This window comes from Juglans microcarpa x Juglans regia, chromosome 8S (assembly GCF_004785595.1).
Source record: "Juglans microcarpa x Juglans regia isolate MS1-56 chromosome 8S, Jm3101_v1.0, whole genome shotgun sequence".
Lineage (NCBI taxonomy): Eukaryota > Viridiplantae > Streptophyta > Magnoliopsida > Fagales > Juglandaceae > Juglans > Juglans microcarpa x Juglans regia.
This window is the reverse complement of record NC_054609.1, coordinates 4,276,366-4,299,932: the sequence shown is the minus strand read 5'-3', so window position 1 is coordinate 4,299,932 and position 23,567 is coordinate 4,276,366. Positions and strand designations below refer to the sequence as shown.

Below are 23,567 nucleotides of genomic sequence, written 5' to 3'. Positions count from 1 at the left end.
TATGGGGCACGTGTAGGCCGTGGCCATTGCCCTTCGCCCCTGCCTATCTATTTTAACTAATTTTGCATATAACTCTTCAAATCCAATTCTAGGTATTATTTTTTTTAAGATAGCGAAAATTAAATCATTTAATTACAGTAATGAGTAAATTTTAAAAACTGTAATAGTTGTAACTTGAAGTTCCATATCTAATCAATCAACTTGTTGGATCAAGAATGCAACAAGGCAGTCAACTTAAAACTTTTGATTCATCAATAACTTTGTACATAGCCATTTGAAAAGTGTTACAACCACAAAAATATTTTACAAGAATAAACTTATAAACTAACATAACTTTAGGTGATATGTTAAATTTACTTTACAATAAAAGAAGATTTATAATCTAACATATCATATCATGTAACATCCCGATCCTGGAGGTCTAGGGAGTTAGCTCATGTTCTCTAAAAATCATGTCTCCCAATATAGATATAATTTTCCAAAGGCTCCAAAACAAGAATATAAATTCATCTATTTCCACCAACGGCATAATTTCCCCTAGAAGGTCATCAATGTAATAATCTAATAACATAAACCAACAATTCCACAATCTCTCAATAATCTCAACAAAATGAACTAACAATTATACCACGTCTCAATAAATCAAATAAACATAATAAAATCCAGACTACCGAGTAAAAAAGAAAAAAAAAATCTTCTAATAGCAATAATACCCTTAGGTACTCAAATCCCTATCCTCAGCTAATCCTGCCCATGCTTCTTATTCCTGATAACCAGCTAAACTATCAAAATCATCTAAAAATATTGTGAAAATAAGAGAGTGAATTATCAACAACTTAGTAAGCAGAGAACATATATTAGTATGTAAATATGAGTCATTTAGAGAGTCCAAAATGCAGAACAAAACATTTCAGTTTCAGAATGCAGAACAAAACATGTTATCAAAATATCATAAAGACAATTTCAGAAACATTCGTATATAAAAGTCATTTGAAATAGCATAATTGAACATCATCATATCATAGGCATCATTTCAAAACAAAGACAATGTTTAACCCTCATGGTAGGGTTGTTATTCGCATGGTGTGGGCTAGGGCGACTCTTCCTCGCACCCCGCCCCATGGGCCGACACCATGCAGCTCTGCCCAGGTGCTGGGTGCAGAGGAAAAAATCACATCCGCCCCACCCCTACCTAGGCCAACACATTGAGTCTTAAAAAAAATTTTTTTGGTTCAAAAATATTTTTTTGAACCTAAATATAATATAATTAAAATTTATAAATACAAAAAGAATTTAAACTCATTAGAGTTAGGTTTTGGATCTTCTAAGTCCTACATTGCAAGTATGACTATTGTATTGCCCTGCCCTTCTATATAAAGATTGGCCTAAGAGGCCAAGGCAATTCAAAACTTGAATACAATTTCAAGTCTTTAAATTATATATATCTATATACAATATATTTATATATATAAATATAAAAAAAATGTTTTTTTATATATGTAGAGTGGAGGGGGGGTGGGGTGGGGAGGGGCCCAGCTGGGGTCATCCCGCCCTCGCTAGGTCTTCTCCATGCGAGGCAAGGTTGTGGGTATGGTTGTGCTATCCTCGGTAGTCAAACCAGATAGTATCAGAATGTGAATATTTCCTTTATTCTTCTCGGAGCCTTGAGTGTACACACATGAAAGACCATGCCAAAAAAAAAAAAAAAAAAACATTTTGTTTCCAAAGTGAGTGCACTAAAAAACAAAGATGTTGGTACCAGCCATATAACACGGGCCACAGTTTTACACCAGTGGTAAGATTAAAGTAAAGCATAAATAGTACTAGATACAGAATCATAATGTCATGCCAAAGGTTTTCAGATGCCACATCTTATCAAAACAGAGTACAACACAAATTCATATATTTTTCACATATTCAAAAATAGATTCAAAGCATCTTCATATAACTATGCTCTCATCTACTTTTTGCAAATGATACGCTCATTTTTTGTGATGCTGTCAGTGGCCAAATTCAAGCCTTAAGGGCAATTTTGTTGTGTTTCGAAGCTGTTTCGGGACTCAAGGTGAACTTGGGGAAGTCGGAGTTGGTTCCGGTGGGGGAGGTGAATAATGTAGCCTCTTTAGCAGAGTTACTAGGTTGTAATATTGCCTCTCTCCCTCTGAAATATCTTGGACTCCTCTTGGGGGCGTCTTTCAAAGAAAAGAGTATTTGGGATGGAGTGGTAGAGAAGGTTGAGCAACGACTTTCAGGCTGGAAGCGGCTATATCTATCGAAAGGGGGAGATTAACCCTTATCAAAAGTACTCTTTTTAACCTTACTACTTACTATCTTTCTCTATTTCCATTACCGGTGGATGTGGCAAACCGGATAGAAAAGTTGTTTAGAGCTTTTTTGTGAGGTGGAATGGGGGAGGAATCCAAACTTCACCTTGTGAGTTGGCAAAGGGTGAGCTGTCCTTTGGCGAATGGGGGGTTAGGGGTGCGAAATTTGTGTGTATTTAACAAGGCACTCTTAGGGAAGTGGTTGTGAAGGTACCATATGGAAGGGAACTCACTATGGAGAGAGGTTATTGATCATAAGTATGGTTGTGTGTGGGAGGGATGGTGCTCTAAGGAGGGTAGGGGGTCTTACGGAGTAAGCCTGTGGAAATTCACAAGGAATGGGTCGAATACTTTTAAAAAACATCTTAAGTTTGAGGTGGGTGATGGAACATGTACTCGCTTTTGGCTCGATGTATGGAGTGGGGAGAGTCATCTTTGCATGGTTTTCCCAGTTGTTTTTAACTTGGCTGGAAATTAGCAAGCTCCAGTTTCAGAAGTTCTATGTCGTGCCAATGGGAATGTAACTTGGAATGTCACTTTTACAAGAAATGCTCAGGATTGGGAACTAGAAGAGCTAGCAAATTTTTACAGTTACTTGTATTCAGCAAAGCTAGGGGCCAATGGGGGTGATCGTATGTTGTGGACTCACACGAGGAAAGAAAAGTTTACTGTTAAATCTTTCTACAAGGTTTTGACAATCCTTCAGTTAGGGGTGTAACCAGTCCGGTCCGGTTTTGGATAAAATTTAAGACCAAACCGGTATGTACCAGTTTTGTATTTTCCAAAACCGATTACGCACCAGTTACCCTCCTAAACTGGTATCTCCGGTTTTACCGGTTTCTTGTCCGGTCCGGTTTTCCAGTTTTTTAAAATGTAAGTTTATCATTAAAAGATAAAAATCTGTTAATAAAAAAAAAAAAAACTGCTTCAAAAAATCTATTCTAAAAATATGTTCCTATTACAAAATCTGCACTACTAAAAAAATCTATTTTAGTAAAAAAATTAGTATTAGTTATAAACTTATATATTAGTATAGCTATATAATATATTAGACTATATAATAGTATTAATATTATACTATTAGTATAGTTATATATTAGTATTAGTCATAAACTTACATATTAGTATAGCTATATAATATATTAGACTATATATAATATAATTTAATATATATATTTTATGTTTAAAGCATATGATCAATTAAATTTTCATCTTCAAGATTAAACTTTTATTTTATAAATTATAATAACATCATCTTATATATAATTATATTAATATATATACAACTTTCACATATAATTATATGTTATATATAAAAAATATTTTGTATAAAATTTATATATAAAATATTAATTTATATATATATATTTTTCTTCAACCGATCTGATTTGAAAAAACGTCAAATCAGAACCGGATCAGTTCCGGTCAGTTTCCTAAGATGTGAACGGGTCCTGGACCAGACCGGTTCAAAACCGGCAAAACCTCGGGTGTAAATTTACGCTCCTAAAATTTATGGGCAAAAGAATTGGTTTAGCAACTATATAAGATTTTACAAAAAATAAACAAAATCATCTCTAAGTTTGAATAGGTAACGAGAACTGAAACATCTTTAAATGTGGCTCAAAACTATCAAAATCAATTAATAATCATATAGTAATTTGCATGCATTGACAGATGACAAACTATCAAACTTACATTTAAAAAAAAAATCAGAAAACCAAACCGTACAGGATCGGAAAGCTGTAAAACCGGAAGTATCGGTTTAGGAGGGAAACCAGTGCGTAATCGGTTTTAAAAAATGCAAAACCGGTACATACCGGTTCGGTCCTAAGTTTTGTCCAAAACCGGACCGGTTACACCTCTACCCATAATATTATAATTTTGAGTGTTTCATCACTGTTTTTTCATAAGTGATGTGTCACAACTATAAAGAAAGCTCACAAAAATAAATTTACAAGCCGACATAAATTTATAAGATACGTTTGATTTACTTTACAATAAAAGTAATTTTACTATTTATATATCGTATTAAGTCATATCAATTTATACGCTAACTTTTGTGGGCTCTATTTGTATTTAAAGCATTTCTATTCTCAAAAGTGCATAACCAAAGCCTTTATTCTCCTCTGGCTACTTTTGTTTCATAAGTCCGCATGCATGATATTAAAAAACAAAGGACCACAAAGATACGAACAAGTATAACAATAAAAAATAAAGGCAGGAGAAAACATGGGAGTGCTTTTATTTTTGTTTAATTTTTTACCGTCTCGGGTATGGGTGTAAAAGAAAAATTAAAAAATTGGTTGAATCGGACCGAATTAAACTGGTGGATTTGGTCTAGTTTTTAAGCAATCTGTTGTGGTACTGGTTCTTTAGAATCGAAATTGATCCTAAACCGGTTCAATACTATGAAACCCTGGTTTGAACCGTACGAGACTGGTATATATATTTTTAATTTTTTTAATATTATATATAATATTATGTTATATGTTAAATTGTTAATTAATATAATATGAAATCTTAATCTTATTAATCTAATATATTAATTCTATAATATAAAATTAATATAATATTTGATATAAGTTAGGCACTGCTTATATTATACTAGTATAATTAGCACTAATTACACTATTTTAATTTTATTATTCAAATATAAATAAGTTAGATATTACTTATACGATACTAGTATAATTAAATACTAATGAATTAGTAATTGTTAATAACAAATACTAAATTTATGTAATGCCACACATGTAAAATAATAAATTGAAAAAATCGAAATGGACCGGATTGAAATCGAAAAAATAAAAAATTTCAATTTCGATAATAAATTCATTCGTATCTATTATTAAATTTTCATGACCGGTGTGTACCGAAATTTTTCCAAAATCAAACCGGTTATATTCCTAGTCTCCGGCCATTTTAAGTATTTTTATAAGTTGATTGGAAATTTATGTATATATTTGTTTTGGCTGCAAAATAACTGAGATGGCTACCTGCAACCAAAAAGAGGTAAGTACCGACGGGAAAGTCAAATATGGGCGGCAAATTAATCCTTGACGATATTCCATTGCTAGTGGTTGCTGGCTGGAATCACTCGTCCGAACAGGGACACATGGTATATATGGCCTTCCTTGTCCTTTCTTATTAAATCCAATTTGCTCTTTTCTCCATTCTAGTTGGGGGTTGGAATAGTCGAAGGAGCGACTCGATCGGCGGCCGACTCTTTTCCCGATCGTTCTAATAATTGATGAACAATGCTGTCACGTCAGCATAAATGAAATTATAAAATCGTATATTCTGGTTAAGACGTAATTTATTTAAAATTAAAAAATTAAATAAAATATTATTAAAATATATTTTTTAATATTATTTTTATTTTAAGATTTGAAATAATTGAATTATTTATTTTATTTTATATTAAAAATTGAGAAAATTATAACAATTAGATGAGATGAAATATTTTTTAAAAACAAACGAAACCTAACTTGTAATATTGTTGGAGACGCACGTGTTCATAACATCGAGCAAATGTTCATTTACTAATTCTATTCCTTGCCAAACTTATCAAAAGAAAATCAAATAATTTTTGTTAAGTACTATATCTAACATATCATATAAAATCATATCAGTTTAAAAATTTATTCTTATAATTTCTTTTTTGTGGTTTTAACATTTCTCAATTGATCTATAATGTTTGCGAATATCAAACAAGAACAGCACACTTTATCACGTTGTTCTTGTTTTTTTTTTTTTCCTCATATATATATATATATATTTACTACAATTTAATGTTTGATTGAGGACTAATATGATAGTTGGACGTACAAAATTGGTAATATTGTTGATGTTCATCAAGCAAGCAGCCTAGCTAAGCCAATTTGGAGTACTCATTCTTCCATACACAAACCCACGCCATTCATGCATATATATATATATATATATATATATATATACACGTACATCTTGATCAATATATAATAAGTACGTTTACTTACTTTCCCATGCATGTTTGTTTGTTTGTTTTGTCTAATTTGGTGGGCCAACCTATCATTTTGATGCCAATCGATTGACCATTGTCTTAACCATTGGGGAGAAAATAAAAAAGTTAGCAAGTGATTCCAGCACTTCTGAAAACGACCCACATGAACTGATTGCTTTCAGAGACGTGTCAGGAATTAACTCCACAAGTTGTGCTTGCAAAATCGATCATATATCACTTTAATTGTAAAATATATATATATATATATATATATATAAATTTGCAAATTGATGTAATATGTTATGTATTGTATAATTATTTTTATAAAATTAATCTAAGAAATCATATAAAATCACATGTATATATATATATATATATAAATGGATGTAATCGTAATTGACTTTTGCTTGTTTGAGTGGGCAGCACTATTTCGATATAAGAATGTTGGAATTAAATCTTGATTTCAAATCAACCATAATTTTAAATTTATGATCTTGAAGGAACTACAATACTAAATCATAATAGTGTTCCATCAAAAACCAAAAAAAATCATAATAGTGCAGTTTTTTGTTCATGCCCGTGCATGATTTAGTCCGTGCGATCTTGAAAAGTTTAATGATATATTTGGCAAGTGAGATTAGACACAAATTTCTCATCTTATTTCATCATTATAATTTTTTTAAATTATCGTACAAAATATAATAAACAATTCAATTTTTTCAAATCTTAAAACAATAATAATATTAAAAAAATATATTTTAAACTTTTATTTAAAACAAAAAATTCTCATCTCACTGTCCAAAAACTTTATTTGATTTTAGTGCAAAACTATTTGGAGGACTTCAAATAACACTTTTATAATATGAATAATTCTATTTGGATGCCTTTATACTACACACTATTTACAAGATATAATTTAATTTAAAAATAAATTTTAAAATTAAAATCTTACAAATCAGTATTATGCCATGTGGATAGTACACGGTATAAAAATTTTCAAATGACACTATACTAATAAGAGATTTAAATTTTAAAGACTGATCAAATCTAAATCCTCTTTCTAAAATTTTATCATGATAACCAACTACTTACATAATATAATTTGATTTAAAAATAATAATTTTAAAATCGAATCTTACAAATCAGATCGTACTATTTAAATAATATGGATAATATTCTTTTACGTATCAACTTTAAAATAAAAATAACTCATGACATCATGAAATACTTTGTAAGGTAGTTGTAACGCACTTGCTGATTATTGTATATGCATGACCGGATATTTTTTATTTTTTTTTAGAAGCAAACCAAACTGTTTTAATTATTGAGTGGAGACAAGATGCGATTATAAATTCAACAAGTTGGAGTTTAAATAGATCACAGGCCGACCCATAACGCTTTCATGCTTAACCAACTTCCAACTCTGACTATCTGAATGGTCAATTCCTCGATGGACCCTTCGACGTTATACGTCTTTTTCTGTGAATTAAATACGCAGCACGACAACCGCCTTAATTATTCTTAATTCTAATCATTCTTCCCTTCTTATTTTTATCATTATTTTTATTAGTATAGGTAGCATATACTACTCTTATATAGCGCGTCATATTATTTTGACATGTCACCTTACATGCATAAATTATAACATCGATCAACTTTTTTTTTTTTTAAAGATGAAACATAATTTTTAGATTAATATATAGTTAGAGATTATTGTTAGATACAGTTTTAAAGTGTATAAACTTTGTATTCACTATAAAAAATGAAAGCGAGATCTCTAGATTTACTCACTTTTTTTTAAAAGTTTATCGCGAAACTTACATATTTTAAAATTACAAATATCATTTCTCATAATTAGAACAAGTGAACTACCTGAATATAATCGAACCAGAATATAACTTATTAAAATTTTAAATTTATTATTGTGAAATCACTACCTACTTGTATTAAAAGATTATGTAGGTGAGAAGGTGTCAGTTTTATTAATTTTATTTTATATTTTAACAGTTATGATTATAATTGGAATCAAAACCTTGAAGTTGTTATAATTAAACTACCAGAGAGAGAGTAGAGTCAGAGTAGAGGAGAAGCGTCTGACTTCTGGAGAGGAGAAAACCAAAAGTGAGAGATGAGAGCTGGGCTTCAGGAGATGAGAAAACCAGAAACGACGCCGTTTTTAGTTGAGAAGCAAAATCGGTACGGATAATTCCAGTTATTTTTTTTGCTATTTAAATATCTTTACACTACACATATTCCACATGACATAATTTGATTTGTAAAATTTAAATTTTAAAATTTATATTCTAAATTAAATTATATCATCTTTATGATGTGTAATGTTAAAATTTTTATTTAGAATTATTCTTATAGAAATATAAATTAAAAAATCATTTATTCAAAAATATTTATATTAATTGATAAATCTAAATAAATAATAAATTTAAAAAAAAAAAACTTAAAATGAATTACGAGAAATACTACTTACCATTTTTATACAATTTCTTATTTTTATTTATTATTTTTAACATTATATTGGTATATCCATATTTTCACATTAATATATATGTGTTTAAAATAAAAAATAAAAAGCACATATTAAGATGATATTTATAATTTTTCTACTACATGATAAGAAGCAAAAGAGAGCCTAATTTCCCCAAGTTTGGCGCGGAAATACCGTAGGTGTGTGTCCGAATTGATATAAACTGATATAATATAATATAAAATAATAAATGCGTCATACCTCGGCTAGTCACATCGTACGGAAAAGAAACGTTTGTTGCGGAAAGTCATGGTCTGGGACCCACTTGCGGCAGCGGGAATCCCAATAGTTTGATTCTTTCTCGAAACTCGTGAAGTGGATTATAGCTGGCACCGACTGACGTGTTCGATGATTTTTTTTTTCCCCGTCGGTTTGGGTCCGTTAATAGCCACGTCAGTCACTAACTTACAGGATGGGCGATGCTTCAACTATTCTGAGGATGGCTACAGATATTTTGTAAATAATAAAATAAAAATTAAATTATTTATTTTATTTTATATAAAAATTTAAAAAAATTATTTTAAAATTTTGAAAAGTTAAATTATTTATTATATTTTATATAAAAATTTAAAAAAATTATAATGATAAAATAAAATGAGTTAATATGAATTTTGAATGTAAACGAGACTTTAGAGCTACGGTTAGTTATAGAATTTTTTATTTTATTTTTTTATACATGTATTTTTTAACATTTTAAAATATTTTTTAAAAAATAAAAAATCATAAGATTATTAAAAAATAATTTCTTAATTATTAAATAAATAAAAAATTCACGTAGCATTCTCAACCCGAACCTGAACACCCCCTTTTACATTTTTTTTTCACTCTATCCACTTATTTGACTAAAATAATTATCTTATATTAAAAAAATGATACCATTAATTATATTAGTAAAATGTGTAAAAAATACTGCACATAAAATTTTTAAAAATTTTGTAATCAATAGCTTTATAATATATATTTTTGTTCAGAGAAAAAGTAAATAGAAAATAAAAAATTTACATCAACAGATATATGGCATAGGTTTGTTGAATAAAAGAGCTATAAAAAAAAAAAGAAAATTTCCAGATATAATTTTAGTAGGAATAAGTTTTGCATATTTTATTTAAAAAAATATAAATTATTAAAAATATAAATTTTTTAAAGAAATTTATGATTTATTTATTTTTTCAAGAAGTGTGTTACACATCGAGACTATAAATATTATTTAGTAAAAAAAAAAAAAAAAAAAAGCTTGTGATAAGCAGCAACTCATAATTGCAGAACCACAAGGAAGCGTCCCAAAACCTTAGGACCATTCTATATTTTTGCGACAGTCTATCCTCTGCCATTCTGTCAGGGATGGACCGAAACGGCATGGTTGTCGACGTCTTCCAAGAATAAAGAATTTGCTGGTCACCACAACGGTCTTATTTTTACTCGCCAAGGCAATAAACTTAAATTGCACAAAAATAAAAGTGGAATGTAGTTTTGGAAGGCCATTTGTCTTTTAGTAGTGTTATAGTTATAATTTTTTTTATAAAAATAAATTTACAGACGGATATGATTTCATATGATATATTAGATTTATTTTATAATAAAATTAATTTTATAATTTAAAGTATAATATAAAACAACATAAATTTATTTTTATAAAATTTCTTTATGATTAAATAATTTATCTTTATCTGTGCCTCGAGACTTCAATTACCATAGACAATTTGAATTTGTTTAGATCTATAATTAAGTTGAAGCGTAATTAATTAGATCATATCTATAAATTTTAATTTACTAATTTTGAGTGGAAATTGTTAGTTATATTAAAATTTTTTAGCTCTAAATTTTAGAATCATCCCGTGTGTGTCAAAACGCTCGAATAATTATGGATCTTTTTGGTTAATTATGGTGAGACTGAGATTAAGTATTTAATATATTATAATAAAAAATAATGAAGATAATTATTTATTTTAAGAGGACTCAATATTATATAAAAATATTTATAAAATAATATAATTTAATATGATACAATAAATTATACGAATATTGATAAGCTTATTATCTTCCTACCACCTTTTACTGCTCCTTTTATCATTTTTATTTTTTTTTCAAATTTCTTGTACTTAATGGTTAAATAAGTGACTATTACGATTGGTTTGGATTAAGAAATGAAATAAGATAGTTTTAGAATAAAGATGAAAATTAAAAAAAAATATTATTAAAATATTATTTTTTAATATTATTATTGTTTTAAGATTTCAAAGTTAAATTGAGATTTGAAAAAATTAAACTGTTCATTATATTTTGTATGAAAATTTAAGAAAATTATAATGATGATATGAAATGAGATAAAATATTTTCTGAATCTAAATAAGGCTTTAATGAAGTTGTATTTTTTTTTTTAATTTTTTCTTAGTCATTAAAGATGTTAAAAAATTATTTAAAAAAATAATAAAAATAAAAATTTTAAATACGCTATAAAATAATAAAAGAATAATAGAAGAATACTAAACGTATCATTATCCAAATTATACGCTAAACATTTGGAAGATTTGGAGACGTCGGTTATGGCGGTTTGGGAAGGTCGAGTGCGTGTGTGACACGTGGAGTAAGGAGAGTAGAGGCGTTGGGAGTTGGACAGACTGGAGGGCAGGAGGGCAGTAATTCAGGACTCGTTTCCTTTGATAGGATGAATATGAAAATTAAAAGGAGGATAAAATATTATTTTTGTTTTAATATTTAAAAGAATTTAATTATTTATTATATTTTATATAAAATTTTAAAATAATAATAATAATAAAATAAAATGAGATAATATGATGAATATTTTTTTATTTGAATTTAAAGATGAATTGAAATGAATTATAAATAATAATAAAATTTATAAATTAAAATTAATAAATAATAATAAAATAAATTGAGATGAATTACAAATCTAAAGCAAACATCGATTCCGTCCGGGATAGTTTTCTTCCCATACAGGACAAAAAAGGAAAATCCAAATTCCACGATATTGCTATCCACCCTATCTCGGTCAAACCAAATCCGCTCCCAACCGTATCTCTTATTTCTTTTTAATTTCATCACACTTATTTTTTTTTTCCTTTTATTTTCTAAAAAACAGTAATTTTTATGTTTTTATTTATTTAAAGGTATTTGATGCAGATGCAAATGCATTCTCAATAATTAATAATGAAGAAAACATTTAGTCATAAAAATTTTATTGAAATAAATTTAGAAATTGATATAATTTAATTATAAAATTATTTTTATTATATTACGTTAAATTATAAAATTATTTTTATTATAAGATATTACTAATGTATCACATGAAATTCTGTTCATTTGTACCTTTTTTTTGTAAAAATTTATTCTTTTTCAAATTGATGTGTAGAGTACTCTATCAACGAACATTTACTTTACTTAAATTGTAAGATTTAATTGAAAAAAATTAAAATTATTTTTTAAATCAAATTATATTATATAAATAATGTGTAATAGAAATTTTAGAATAACAATACTCTTAAAATACAACGGCAATGCTCCTATCTTGTTATTGTTTATTAGTTATTAACAAATAAATAGATGGGAGGGTTTTTGGAACGTGTGATCCTCTTGTTAATTATTATTTATTTATCAAATAATTGGCGAAAATGTTTTTGGTATGAATTTGATGACGTGCGTGGTTGGAACAGTACGTAGACGACGCCAGTCGTCGAGAGGGACTGATAAAGACGTGTAAGCTGGGAAGAGTTACAGGACGACGCGTGTCAGTTTGACAGCTGTAAGCTAGTAACTGCCTTGCCTGGAAGAATCCCTCCTCAACACCCCCCCAACTCTCAACGACCATGACCGGTCATTTCCACCGCCTCAACCGGTCATCCTTATCCTCTCTTATATATCTACCGCTCCGCTCTCGATTCTCCATTCTTCTATTCATGTACAATTGTGAGGCTCGGCCTCCATCCCCCCCTATATCTCGATCTGTTCGTTTTTGAAATTGATTTCCATGGCTTCCTCGAGGGATCGGATTAAAGGTCCGTGGAGTCCTGAAGAGGACGAAGCATTACAGAGACTCGTACAGAGCTACGGACCGAGAAACTGGACTCTGATCAGCAAGTCGATCCCCGGCCGATCCGGTAAGTCCTGCCGGCTACGTTGGTGTAATCAGCTTTCGCCGGAGGTGGAGCACCGGCCATTCAGCCCGGAGGAAGACGGTGCCATTATCAGTGCCCACGCCAGGTTCGGCAACAAGTGGGCAACCATCGCTCGCCTCCTCAATGGTCGCACCGATAACGCCATCAAGAACCACTGGAACTCTACCCTCAAGCGCAAGTGCTCGTCCACGACCGACGATTTAAGCGACGACGTGCATGCGCATCAGCCGAATAAGAGATCGGCCAGTGTCGGCGCTGGCGCCGCCGTCTCTGGTCTTTGCCTGAACTCAAGTAGCCCGTCCGGTTCGGATTTGAGCGATTCGAGTGTTCCCGGCATGTCGCCATCGCACGCATACAGACCCTTGGCGAGAACCGTCTCTCTAGCGCCTCCAACCCAGCATCTTGACACCTTGTCTTCGAATACGGATCCGCCTACCTTACTGAGTCTCTCTCTTCCCGGATCAGATTCGTGTGAGGTCTCGGACTATCATGTGGGATGCAATCGGGCTGGGAGTCCTTCTCAGGCTATAAATCCATTGGTGCCTCCACCGCCTCCGCCACCGCCACCAGCATCCGTGCAGCAAATTCCGGTGGCAGCTCAGAACGGGTACGGGAAGAATTTCTTCAGCGCCGAGTTCTTGGTGGTGATGCAGGAAATGATCAGAAAGGAAGTGAGGAGTTACATGTCTGGGATTGAACAGAGCGGGCCGTGTAATTTGCAGACGGACGCCATTAGGAACGCCGTGGTGAAGCGGATTGGGGTCAGCAAGATCGAGTAGCCAAAACGGACTTGGTCTTAAGTTATTGGAAAACCCAGTCCCAACCATCAATGAACTTGGTTTAAGCTAAGGAACTGGTGGTGGGAAGCATGAATTAACCCTGGCCTTTGGTTTTATTTTTTCTAGTTTTTCCAATAGAATAGAAAATAATTTTGGTAGTGTACAGTGGGAGAAAATGGGGTTTGAAAAAAGAGGATGGAGGGAGAAAATTTGAGAAACATGTTACTAAAAACCGATAAAACAAGAGAATTTGATCCCCGAGTGAACTATTTTTGAGCTATTTAATGGAATGACAAGAAGGAAAGATATGGAAAAAGAAGTAATATTTTCAATTATCTTGAGGACTTAAATAAGTCGCAGATGATGATATTACTGATTATAGACACAGAGAGCAAAGCTTTTTGTTTGGTTACATGGAATTGAAAAGAAAAATCGAATACCCAAGTTTTGTCCCAAACGGCTCCTGCTGTTTGCTGTTCGAGTTGCTTAGAATACTCTTTTAAGTTTTGCTGCACTCTTAAAAATAAATCCTATAGTAAAAAAGTATAAAAGATATATATTTTTTAATGAGATTACTCTTTTACAAATAATTTTTATGAGATTTATCTATTAAAGCTTGGAAATGTGATATCAGGTGGTGGAGTTTGAAACTTATGCGGGTACCGTCAATTAACTGATAAGAGATGATTTTCCTATGTTTCTACGGAAGAAGTTTGTAAGCTGAAATATATTTTTGTCATGGTTCACATCCTATTATTTTAAAACTATTAAGGGAAAGTAAAAAATAATATTAAAAAGAACAGATAAATATTTAAAATATTTTACGAAAAAAGAAAAAGTGGGCTTTATTTTTTTTGTTTCCCTGTAATTTAGGTTTATTGTTTTTTTCCCTGTAATAAATAGTCCACTTGCTCCACGGGGCACTGATCCAGCAATCCAGCATAGTAATTGTCAAGTTTAAAATTTTGTTAAAAAGTGGAGCTTATATCTATAGGACTATTTATTTTAAAATCAAAATAATACTATCTATTGTAAATATACACTCAATATATTAATTAATAATTAAATATACACTCAATATATTAATTAATAATTTAATTTTTACTTAAAATTATTAATTATTAATTATTTTTTATACCAATCTAATTATCCAACATAATATAGTTTTGTTTACAAAAAGAAAAAATCTATATGTAGAGTCGGGACGTAATCGTTTGACATTGGGTTCAACTTTCTCCCTTTCTTCCTCCCTCTTTCTCTCCCCTTCTTTTTCTCAGCAAATGGCTTGACAACTCATTTCTCTCCTCCCTCCTGGAGCTCCTCCATTCGTTGGTTGACCATTGATGCCATCACTTTAATTATTACGTTACGGTGGCTACCAAAACACGAAACTAGTTCAAACTCTCCGTGTTGGGTTTTGAAAAGAAAAACAAACACTGCATCTGCTCTCTCACCCATTGCTGAAAGATTCAAGCAAGCACACGAGCAACAATTCTCAAAGGTGAAGTTTTTATTGTACAATTGCATTTCTTCAACAATTTTGAAAACGCCCTCCCTAAAAATCTGCATTATTGCGAGTAGTTCAGCCACATGATCTCCGGAGATCTCTTATTTTTTGCTAGCAATGAAGCACTTCATGCAACCAAGGAACCCGATCTTGAGGAAGAAGCATTTCACGGACCCACTGTCCACAAACTACAACCAGTACTGACAAGCTCAAGCCTCCACCTGACGATCGGAGGTCAGCCACGAGCACGGCCTCACTTCAACCACCCACCATCAAAGCACTTCATTCATTACCCCCAACTGGTTATATACAAAGATGAAGTGGGATTTAAAGCTTGACGAACAAAAATAAAGTGTTCATGGTTTTGAACAGGTCTTTTAATTATGCTTATTATGTGGTGGTGGTGAATTCACTTGTTACGGTTTTAGGATATATGCCTATTATGTTATAGTATTAAGTAAATTTTATACACTATACTTTCATCCGATTATATAAAGTGTAATAATTGTATCATAATTGGATCATTTTTTACTTTTTTAAAGAAAAAAATTCAAAGATTGATAGAAAATGTCATCTCATTATAATGGAATAAAAGTACAATAAAAGTAGAAATTTATTGAATTTTCCAATCATTTTTTTCTTTATTCTTTTTCTCTTTCCCAGTAGAAATTGTAGATACTTGACGATTGGGTCTTTACTTATTAGTGGATGCATATCATATTGAGTTTGGCTATGATTTTTATTTGAATTGAGATAAGACTCTTAGACCCATGCGATGAGTCGGATAGAGATCTCCTAAAACGTTTTTTTTGTTTTGTTTTGGAACTCTAGGATAGGTGTCAGTTGTAAACACTTTTTTGAATATTTAATATTATCTCAGAAATTCACTTGAATATTGTAAAGTAATTTATTTAATAGATTTTGTTATATATCAACCACTATTAATCTCCACACCTCATATTTAACAAAAAGGATAAAAGCTAAAGAAATAAAATGAAAAAAAAAAAAACTCGAAGATAAAAATGACATAAAAGATAATTTGATTTTATAAAGAATATAACCATATCTTTGATAGAAATTAAATCTTGTAATAAAATAACAAGGAAAATAGTCTAATGGAATTTTAAGTAAGCATAATAAAAGAAATCTCTTCATGTATAAGATCAAAGGGTAAAGCTATAATTATATAAAGGGGAAAATAGTCTAATGGACTGAGAGACTTAGGCTTCATTTATTTTTACAACTCCTCTCAACTCATCTCATCTAATCATTACAAGAAAATTACACCATACTGCTGCCATCTTAGCATACAGGTTAGGTATGTATGGGCTTAGAGCAGGGACTGTAATGCAGGGTGTTATCCATTCATTAGGCCTTTCCCGAGTGTTCACAATGCAAGTGCGAGGGATGTAGATCATGAGCGGCGGCATTTTCTGACTTAGAGCACTAGCATTCATTTAGCCATTAGTTTAGGCAATTATTTTGCTAAACATTCTACTTTTGCATTTTGGCTAACCTATTAAAAATGAGTGACACTACACCCACCGAAAATTTGTCTCGAATGTGTGTCCCGAAAAGTATATTTTATTTTTTTATTTTTCTTTTCTTTTTTCATGCATTTTTTAAATCATCATAAACATTTAAAAAAAAATAAAAAATTCACAACATCATTAAAAATATTTCTTTAATCATTAAGAAAAAAAAAGCTTTGGGACACACATTCGGGACAAATTTTCGGTGGGTTTAGCATTTCTGATTAAAAATCAACACCACATTGGATTAGCAATCCTTCTCTCTCTAATGATAAAATGTTATTGTTGTTTATCTTGTGTGTAAATCCATCAAATTAGCTTCATTTTCATTTTAATAATTTCCAGCAACTTATACACGAAATTTCATAAAATTCTTGCAAGCACAAAGCATCAAAATAAAAGGCGAAATATAGATGAAACAGATTATAAGCTAGTGAGTTCTTCCTTCAACAAAATATGCTTGTACCAAATATTTCTAGGACATGGTGGCTAATAGTGTTCAACTATATCCAACAGCAGCAGCAGATATAGAACAATAAATCAGTGTTCAACAATCCAGAAACTACATATATCCAGTAGCAGCTAGATATAGAACAATAAATCAGTGTTCAACTATCCAGAAACTACATATATCCAGTAGCAGCTATATATAGAACATATTTTTCTATAGCTTCTGTAGCTAATAGTGTTCAACTCTTCAAATCAGTTCTTAGCAGCATGTACAGCAATGAACAAAAACATCCAAGATCAGAAAATAGAGCAGATAAAGATAAACATGATGGATGATCATGAATTTGAACTTGAATTCAAAACAGTGTGCATGATGTGCAGAGAAGTTGTCGAATTGGCTGTGAAGCTAGCTTCTTAAACATTCCAAGAATCTGATTTACATAAAGAAATACTGGATGCTTTAAACAAGAGGTATAAACAAGAGCAAATTAGCATGGACAGGTTCATTATAAGGTCTCTTTTATTGGCACGGTTTCTTAAACCATCTTATATTGCCATGGACAGTATTAGTATAACAAGCACCAAGTAAACTTTTTCTTTGAGATCCTTTGACAAATCCGACTTTTCCCTCCTGTTACCTTTTTTTGTCTTTTATCATTGTTGTTGTTGTTGTTGTAATACTCATGCATGGAGACACTGACTGAACAAAAGCCTTGTTATCAAACACAAGACATACAAAAAATGAGAACATACAAAAGATCACGTATTATAAACACAGAAGGGGTGAAGTCTACATTTTCATTGTACCTTACTTACAGGTGTTCAATCAAACAAAGGCAAGAGTTCTTCAGAGGCAGCTCAGGAAACTCAAATACGGTTTACACAGTTCAGTATCATCGTGTCATACTGATACTATATAGACAGTACAACTCTTCCATGCTAGCTAAGGCAGGAAGCTCTCAGGCAGGACGGCCCATGGTCTGGCTCCACTGGAGGAATCATAACCAAGACTGGTTGAGCATTGAACCCCGGATGAGGCAATCTACGACGGAGTTCCTGAGCTTCCTGACAAAGAGCACACATGTGGCAGAAGACATGAGTCATGGCATCACAAGCAGATTCACATTGTTCACGCTGCACCTCATCCTCCAGAAAGCTTCCCTAGCACCCGCATGACCTATCATGAAGTGCCTCACAGCTGCCCTGTTTTCATAGAAAATCATGAACAAATTCATAAGCCCTCAATACTTAAAACATTCAAGAGTATGAATAGGAGCAATGATTTCTATAATTCAAAATTGCTATAAAATGAAAACAGAGAGCACTATCTGAAGTTAAGGACATCCTGTGGAAGTTGAAGTAGATAAAATATACGAAACATATGTAACTCTCGAATCCACATGACCAGAAGGCCAAGAACACAACAGAAATACTAACAAATTCATTAACACCATAACATTCTCAGACCAAGGTGTCCATGGCATGAGGCTTACTAACTAAAAACCATATGGTTGCAATTGAAATTCTCTCTCTCTCTCTCTCTCTCTCTCCCCCCCCCCCCCCCCCCCCCCCCCCCCCCCCCCCCCCCCCCCCCCCCCCCTAAACAACATATTTACATCATCTTTAGAAAAAATAAGTTATATATATCAAAACTTCAAGAAACCACAAATATAACATCTTTTTTTTTTTTTTTTTTAATCCATACACAACTATAATACATATATATATATATATATATATATATATATAATGGTAACACTTTAAAATGCATCTCTATCAAGAATATTCAAAATTCCAAAATCACTATCATGATTGCATCTCTTTGCAGTCAACTAAGACGATAAGGGAGGTAGTTCAAGTCAAAAGAGGACCAGAGGGAAGAAAGAACCAATTGTATATTTTTAGTAGGCCTGTTTGGAGTTTACAAGTATTGAGGAGTGTGTTGGGGAATTTACAGTGGCTTGGTGTATGGTCAAAATCTTGTTTGGTGGGATATGCATTGGTGCAATGGTGGTGGTTTGGATTCACCATCCCAATTCATTTTATTTAATTATTACGATTTTTTTAAATTTTTTTAAAAAATATAATAAATAATTTAATTTTTTCAAATCTCAAAACTAAAATAATATTAAAAAATAATATTATAATAATATTTTATTCAACTTTCAATTCTCATTTCAATTCAACTCACTATACAAATCTCCCCTTACAGCATTCAGATGAGTAAATGTTTTTCTAAATTTTAGTTAAAAATCTTTCCTTCAATTTTACTCATCTTTCCCAAACTTCCCATATCTCACTCTCTATTATTTCTCTATTCTATTAAAATAATCATTTCTATATTCTTTATTTATTATGTTCCTACTCATTTATTTGTACATTTTTAACTACTCATTTTTCCTCTTTCGGAGAAAGAGCGGAATAAATTCTTTTGAAATAACCAAACAAACGTACTTGTGTCCTGGCTTGAAATCAAACGAGCACCTAATAGTATAGATTGTGCATGATGGTTCACAACCAAAAAGGGAGCAAAAGGCACACTATACCCCTATTTGTTAGATACGTTGAATCTAAGGTGATGACTTATCCAAAATATTCATAGGACTTTCGATTACATGACACCCAAAACTTTTTGCTGACCTTAAACTCGTCATCTAGATCCATAACAGATACAAAATCATCATTCGTCTATGTCATTCTATCAAAATAGTCACTATGTGTTTCAGCACATCCTTTACCAAGCCTTAAATGTCGAGCTTTGTTGATAAAATTTCTAGAATCTTTCTCTGCAAAGTCAAGATTCTCATACCCCCTAGGTCAACAACAAGGGTAGTGAAACTTTTGTTCGTTCGAATACCTGCTCTGTCATTCAACTCAACCATCCTTTGACAATTCATCTAAGTACTTGATACATAAAAAAATCTTGACTTCTTTGGACTTTAACGATATGATTGTGAGCAATCTCAATAGTAATCAAAACCCATAAGTCAATATGTTGGGCGTGACCTCGAGAAGTTATTATGGCTAGGTTTATACTTGTTGCCTCTCGCTTTCTCCTTTGTTTCATTATACCAAATCCTGTTTGTTTTGCATATCATTTGTAATAAGCCAAAAACTCTTTCTCATTGGTAAAATTCATATAAGATCTTGGTTCTTGAGCATTGTGTGGACTCTTCAATACTTTTCAACATTGTAGGATTACTCGACGAAGAGTAGTGTACGTTGGTCCAAGAGTCGGCAATAACGATGCTGCAATTATGTATATGTGTCAAATGATTAGTACACAAATGCAAACATAAAAAAAACCAAATTAATTTGTACATTTTTAACTACTCATTTTTCCTCTTTCGGAGAAAGAGCGGAAGAAATTCTTTTGAAATAACCAAACAAACGTACTTGTGTCCTGGCTTGAAATCAAACGAGCACCTAATAGTATAGATTGTGCATGATGGTTCACACCCAAAAAGGGAGCAAAAGGCACACTATACCCCTATTTGTTAGATACGTTGAATCTAAGGTGATGACTTATCCAAAATATTCATAGGACTTTCGACTACATGACACCCAAAACTTTTTGCTGACCTTAAACTCGTCATCTAGATCCATAACAGATACAAAATCATCATTCGTCTATGTCATTCTATCAAAATAGTCACTATGTGTTTCAGCACATCCTTTACCAAGCCTTAAATGTCGAGCTTTGTTGATAAAATTTCTAGAATCTTTCTCTGCAAAGTCAAGATTCTCATACCCCCTAGGTCAACAATAAGGGTAGTGAAACTTTTGTTCGTTCGAATACCTGCTCTGTCATTCAACTCAACCATCCTTTGACAATTCATCTAAGTACTTGATACATAAAAAAATCTTGACTTCTTTGGACTTTAACGATATGATTGTGAGCAATCTCAATAGTAATCAAAACCCATAAGTCAATATGTTGGGCGTGACCTCGAGAAGTTATTATGGCTAGGTTTATACTTGTTGCCTCTCGCTTTCTCCTTTGTTTCATTATACCAAATCCTGTTTGTTTTGCATATCATTTGTAATAAGCCAAAAACTCTTTCTCATTGGTAAAATTCATATAAGATCTTGGTTCTTGAGCATTGTGTGGACTCTTCAATACTTTTCAACATTGTAGGATTACTCGACGAAGAGTAGTGTACGTTGGTCCAAGAGTCGGCAATAACGATGCTGCAATTATGTATATGTGTCAAATGATTAGTACACAAATGCAAACATAAAAAAAACCAAATTAATGGTTTGAACATGTCTTTTAATTAATTTAGCCAAATCTATTGATATCATGTCATTATTTATAGTGATTAAAAGGACATACTTAATGGAGGACGATGTCGTCGGTTCTAATTTTTATGTTCCAAGATCTCTTTAAAATAGGTAAATGAGGATGGTGGATTCACTCATCACGGTTTGTTGGATATATGCTTGTTATATTATAGTATTAAAACAATTTTGATACAGTACTACCACACTTTATTTCATCCTATTAGATAAAGTGTGACACTTTTATCACCATTAGATTATCTTTCATCTTATAATAGTTAGATAAAAATAGAACGAGAGTGTAATTTATATATAGAATTTTCATTTCTATTTTTTTTTTTTTTTCCTTTCTCTTTCCTGATGGAAAATTATAGATATTTGACCTTTGGGAATTGACTTATTATTGGACGCATGTGATATTGAGTTTAGCTGTGATTTCTATTTGAATCAAGATAAGACCCACGCTATTAGTCGTATTGAGATCTCTTAACATTTATGTAGTATTGAATGTTGTCCCATAAATTCATTCGAGTAGCTATAAATATGATGGGGTCTATTTAATTTGACTATCTCTTTCTCACTATTGACCCTAGCTAAAATTCCAAAAAATAAAAAATAATAAATAAAAAATCTGGATGATTCAAACCATTTTCAGCCATCTTACTGGCCATAATAACATTGAAGTCAATATCATAAGGTGTGAATTATGGGCGGTTCACAAAACTTGAACGCAGAAGAAAGCAGGTTTTGCTTATGGCTTTTGTGAATCCTTCACAGTTCACACCATTAATAGTCCGTATTAAGGTCTATTAGAGGTTCCGGTAGGAATTTTAAAAAGTGTTTAAATATACTTAAAAACTCTTTAATAGAAAAATTAGATTGTTTGTGTGTTGCATATTAAAATACTTTTAATCTAAAAAAAGTTAAAAAAGTACGTTTGATAATTTTTCTCAAACATGCTTTTCCGAATAATGTAGAACGTAATTCGAATTTTAAAATGACTGTCAATTGGCAAAAATATCATACAATTTTAAGATAACTATAACTTTCAAATTTTCAAGAATATAATCATAATCTTTAAAAATTTAAATAATCGAGAGAGCACACTTTTAATTTGTTTCTAAACAAACGTAATGTATTTAAAAATGCTTTAAACATATGATTATTGAATAGTAAATAAAGTTTTAATAGTTGAACTTATTACTTAAGTTATAAGCTATATATCTCACCATAATTCCAAATATGCACTTAGACTTATTTATGTCCTAGGTCTAAAATGAAATTTCCCAAGACTAAAAAATCAACTAAATTTAGAAAAAAAAATACAAATTAAAAAAATCTCAAAGAAAAACATCAACTTAGGGGAAAAAAATGGTGGCAACCATGCTAGCCATCACTTTATTTCTCTAACCTACAGATCAAACTGAGGCGTACACCCTTCTTGCTACGCGTTTATTACAGAAGTCGACCTCAAGCCTCAGTCCTTGGGATAAGCCAAAAAGATTAGAGTAATGATTTGTAAAAAATTTTGAGCACACAAATCTCGCATCGACATTTTGTAAAATATAAACCCCTTCATGAAAATGTATAAAAAAAAAAAAAAAACACTGTGTTTTGTTTTGGGCAGTGGGTAACAGAAATCAATCGAGTCTTTCTTCATGTATATGACATGCCAGCCATCACTGGTGAATTTAGAAGTGGCAATTCGTGTTTGGGGGACGAGTTCATATCATATCAAATCATAAATATTTGACTAAATGGATCAACCTAATCACGACTTGTTAAGTTAAATGAGTTAGATTTTCAAATACTAATAATACCTATTTAAATAACGGGTCATATCATATAATATGTTTTGCTCCGTTTAATAATTAATTATAAATGTGTCAAGATCGACACGACACGATTCATTTCAATCCGTTTCATGTAATTGGGTTTAACTAACTTGTAAAAATAAAAGTTATGACTTATATTTATACAATAACTACAATATCTCAAAAAAACAATTATACTACCTAATAACAAAAAATATCAATA

At 31.3% G+C, this 23,567-nt stretch overlaps 1 protein-coding gene across 1 annotated transcript; it reads left to right on the top strand.

Moving 5' to 3' along the window:
- Positions 1-12,749: 12,749 nt before the first annotated feature.
- LOC121243885 (transcription factor MYB44-like) lies at positions 12,750-14,095 on the top strand. Its single transcript, XM_041141951.1, has one exon. It carries the CDS (start codon positions 12,834-12,836, stop codon positions 13,758-13,760), a length of 927 nt encoding a protein of 308 aa, XP_040997885.1. The 5' UTR covers positions 12,750-12,833; the 3' UTR covers positions 13,761-14,095.
- The last annotated feature ends 9,472 nt before the right edge of the window (positions 14,096-23,567 follow it).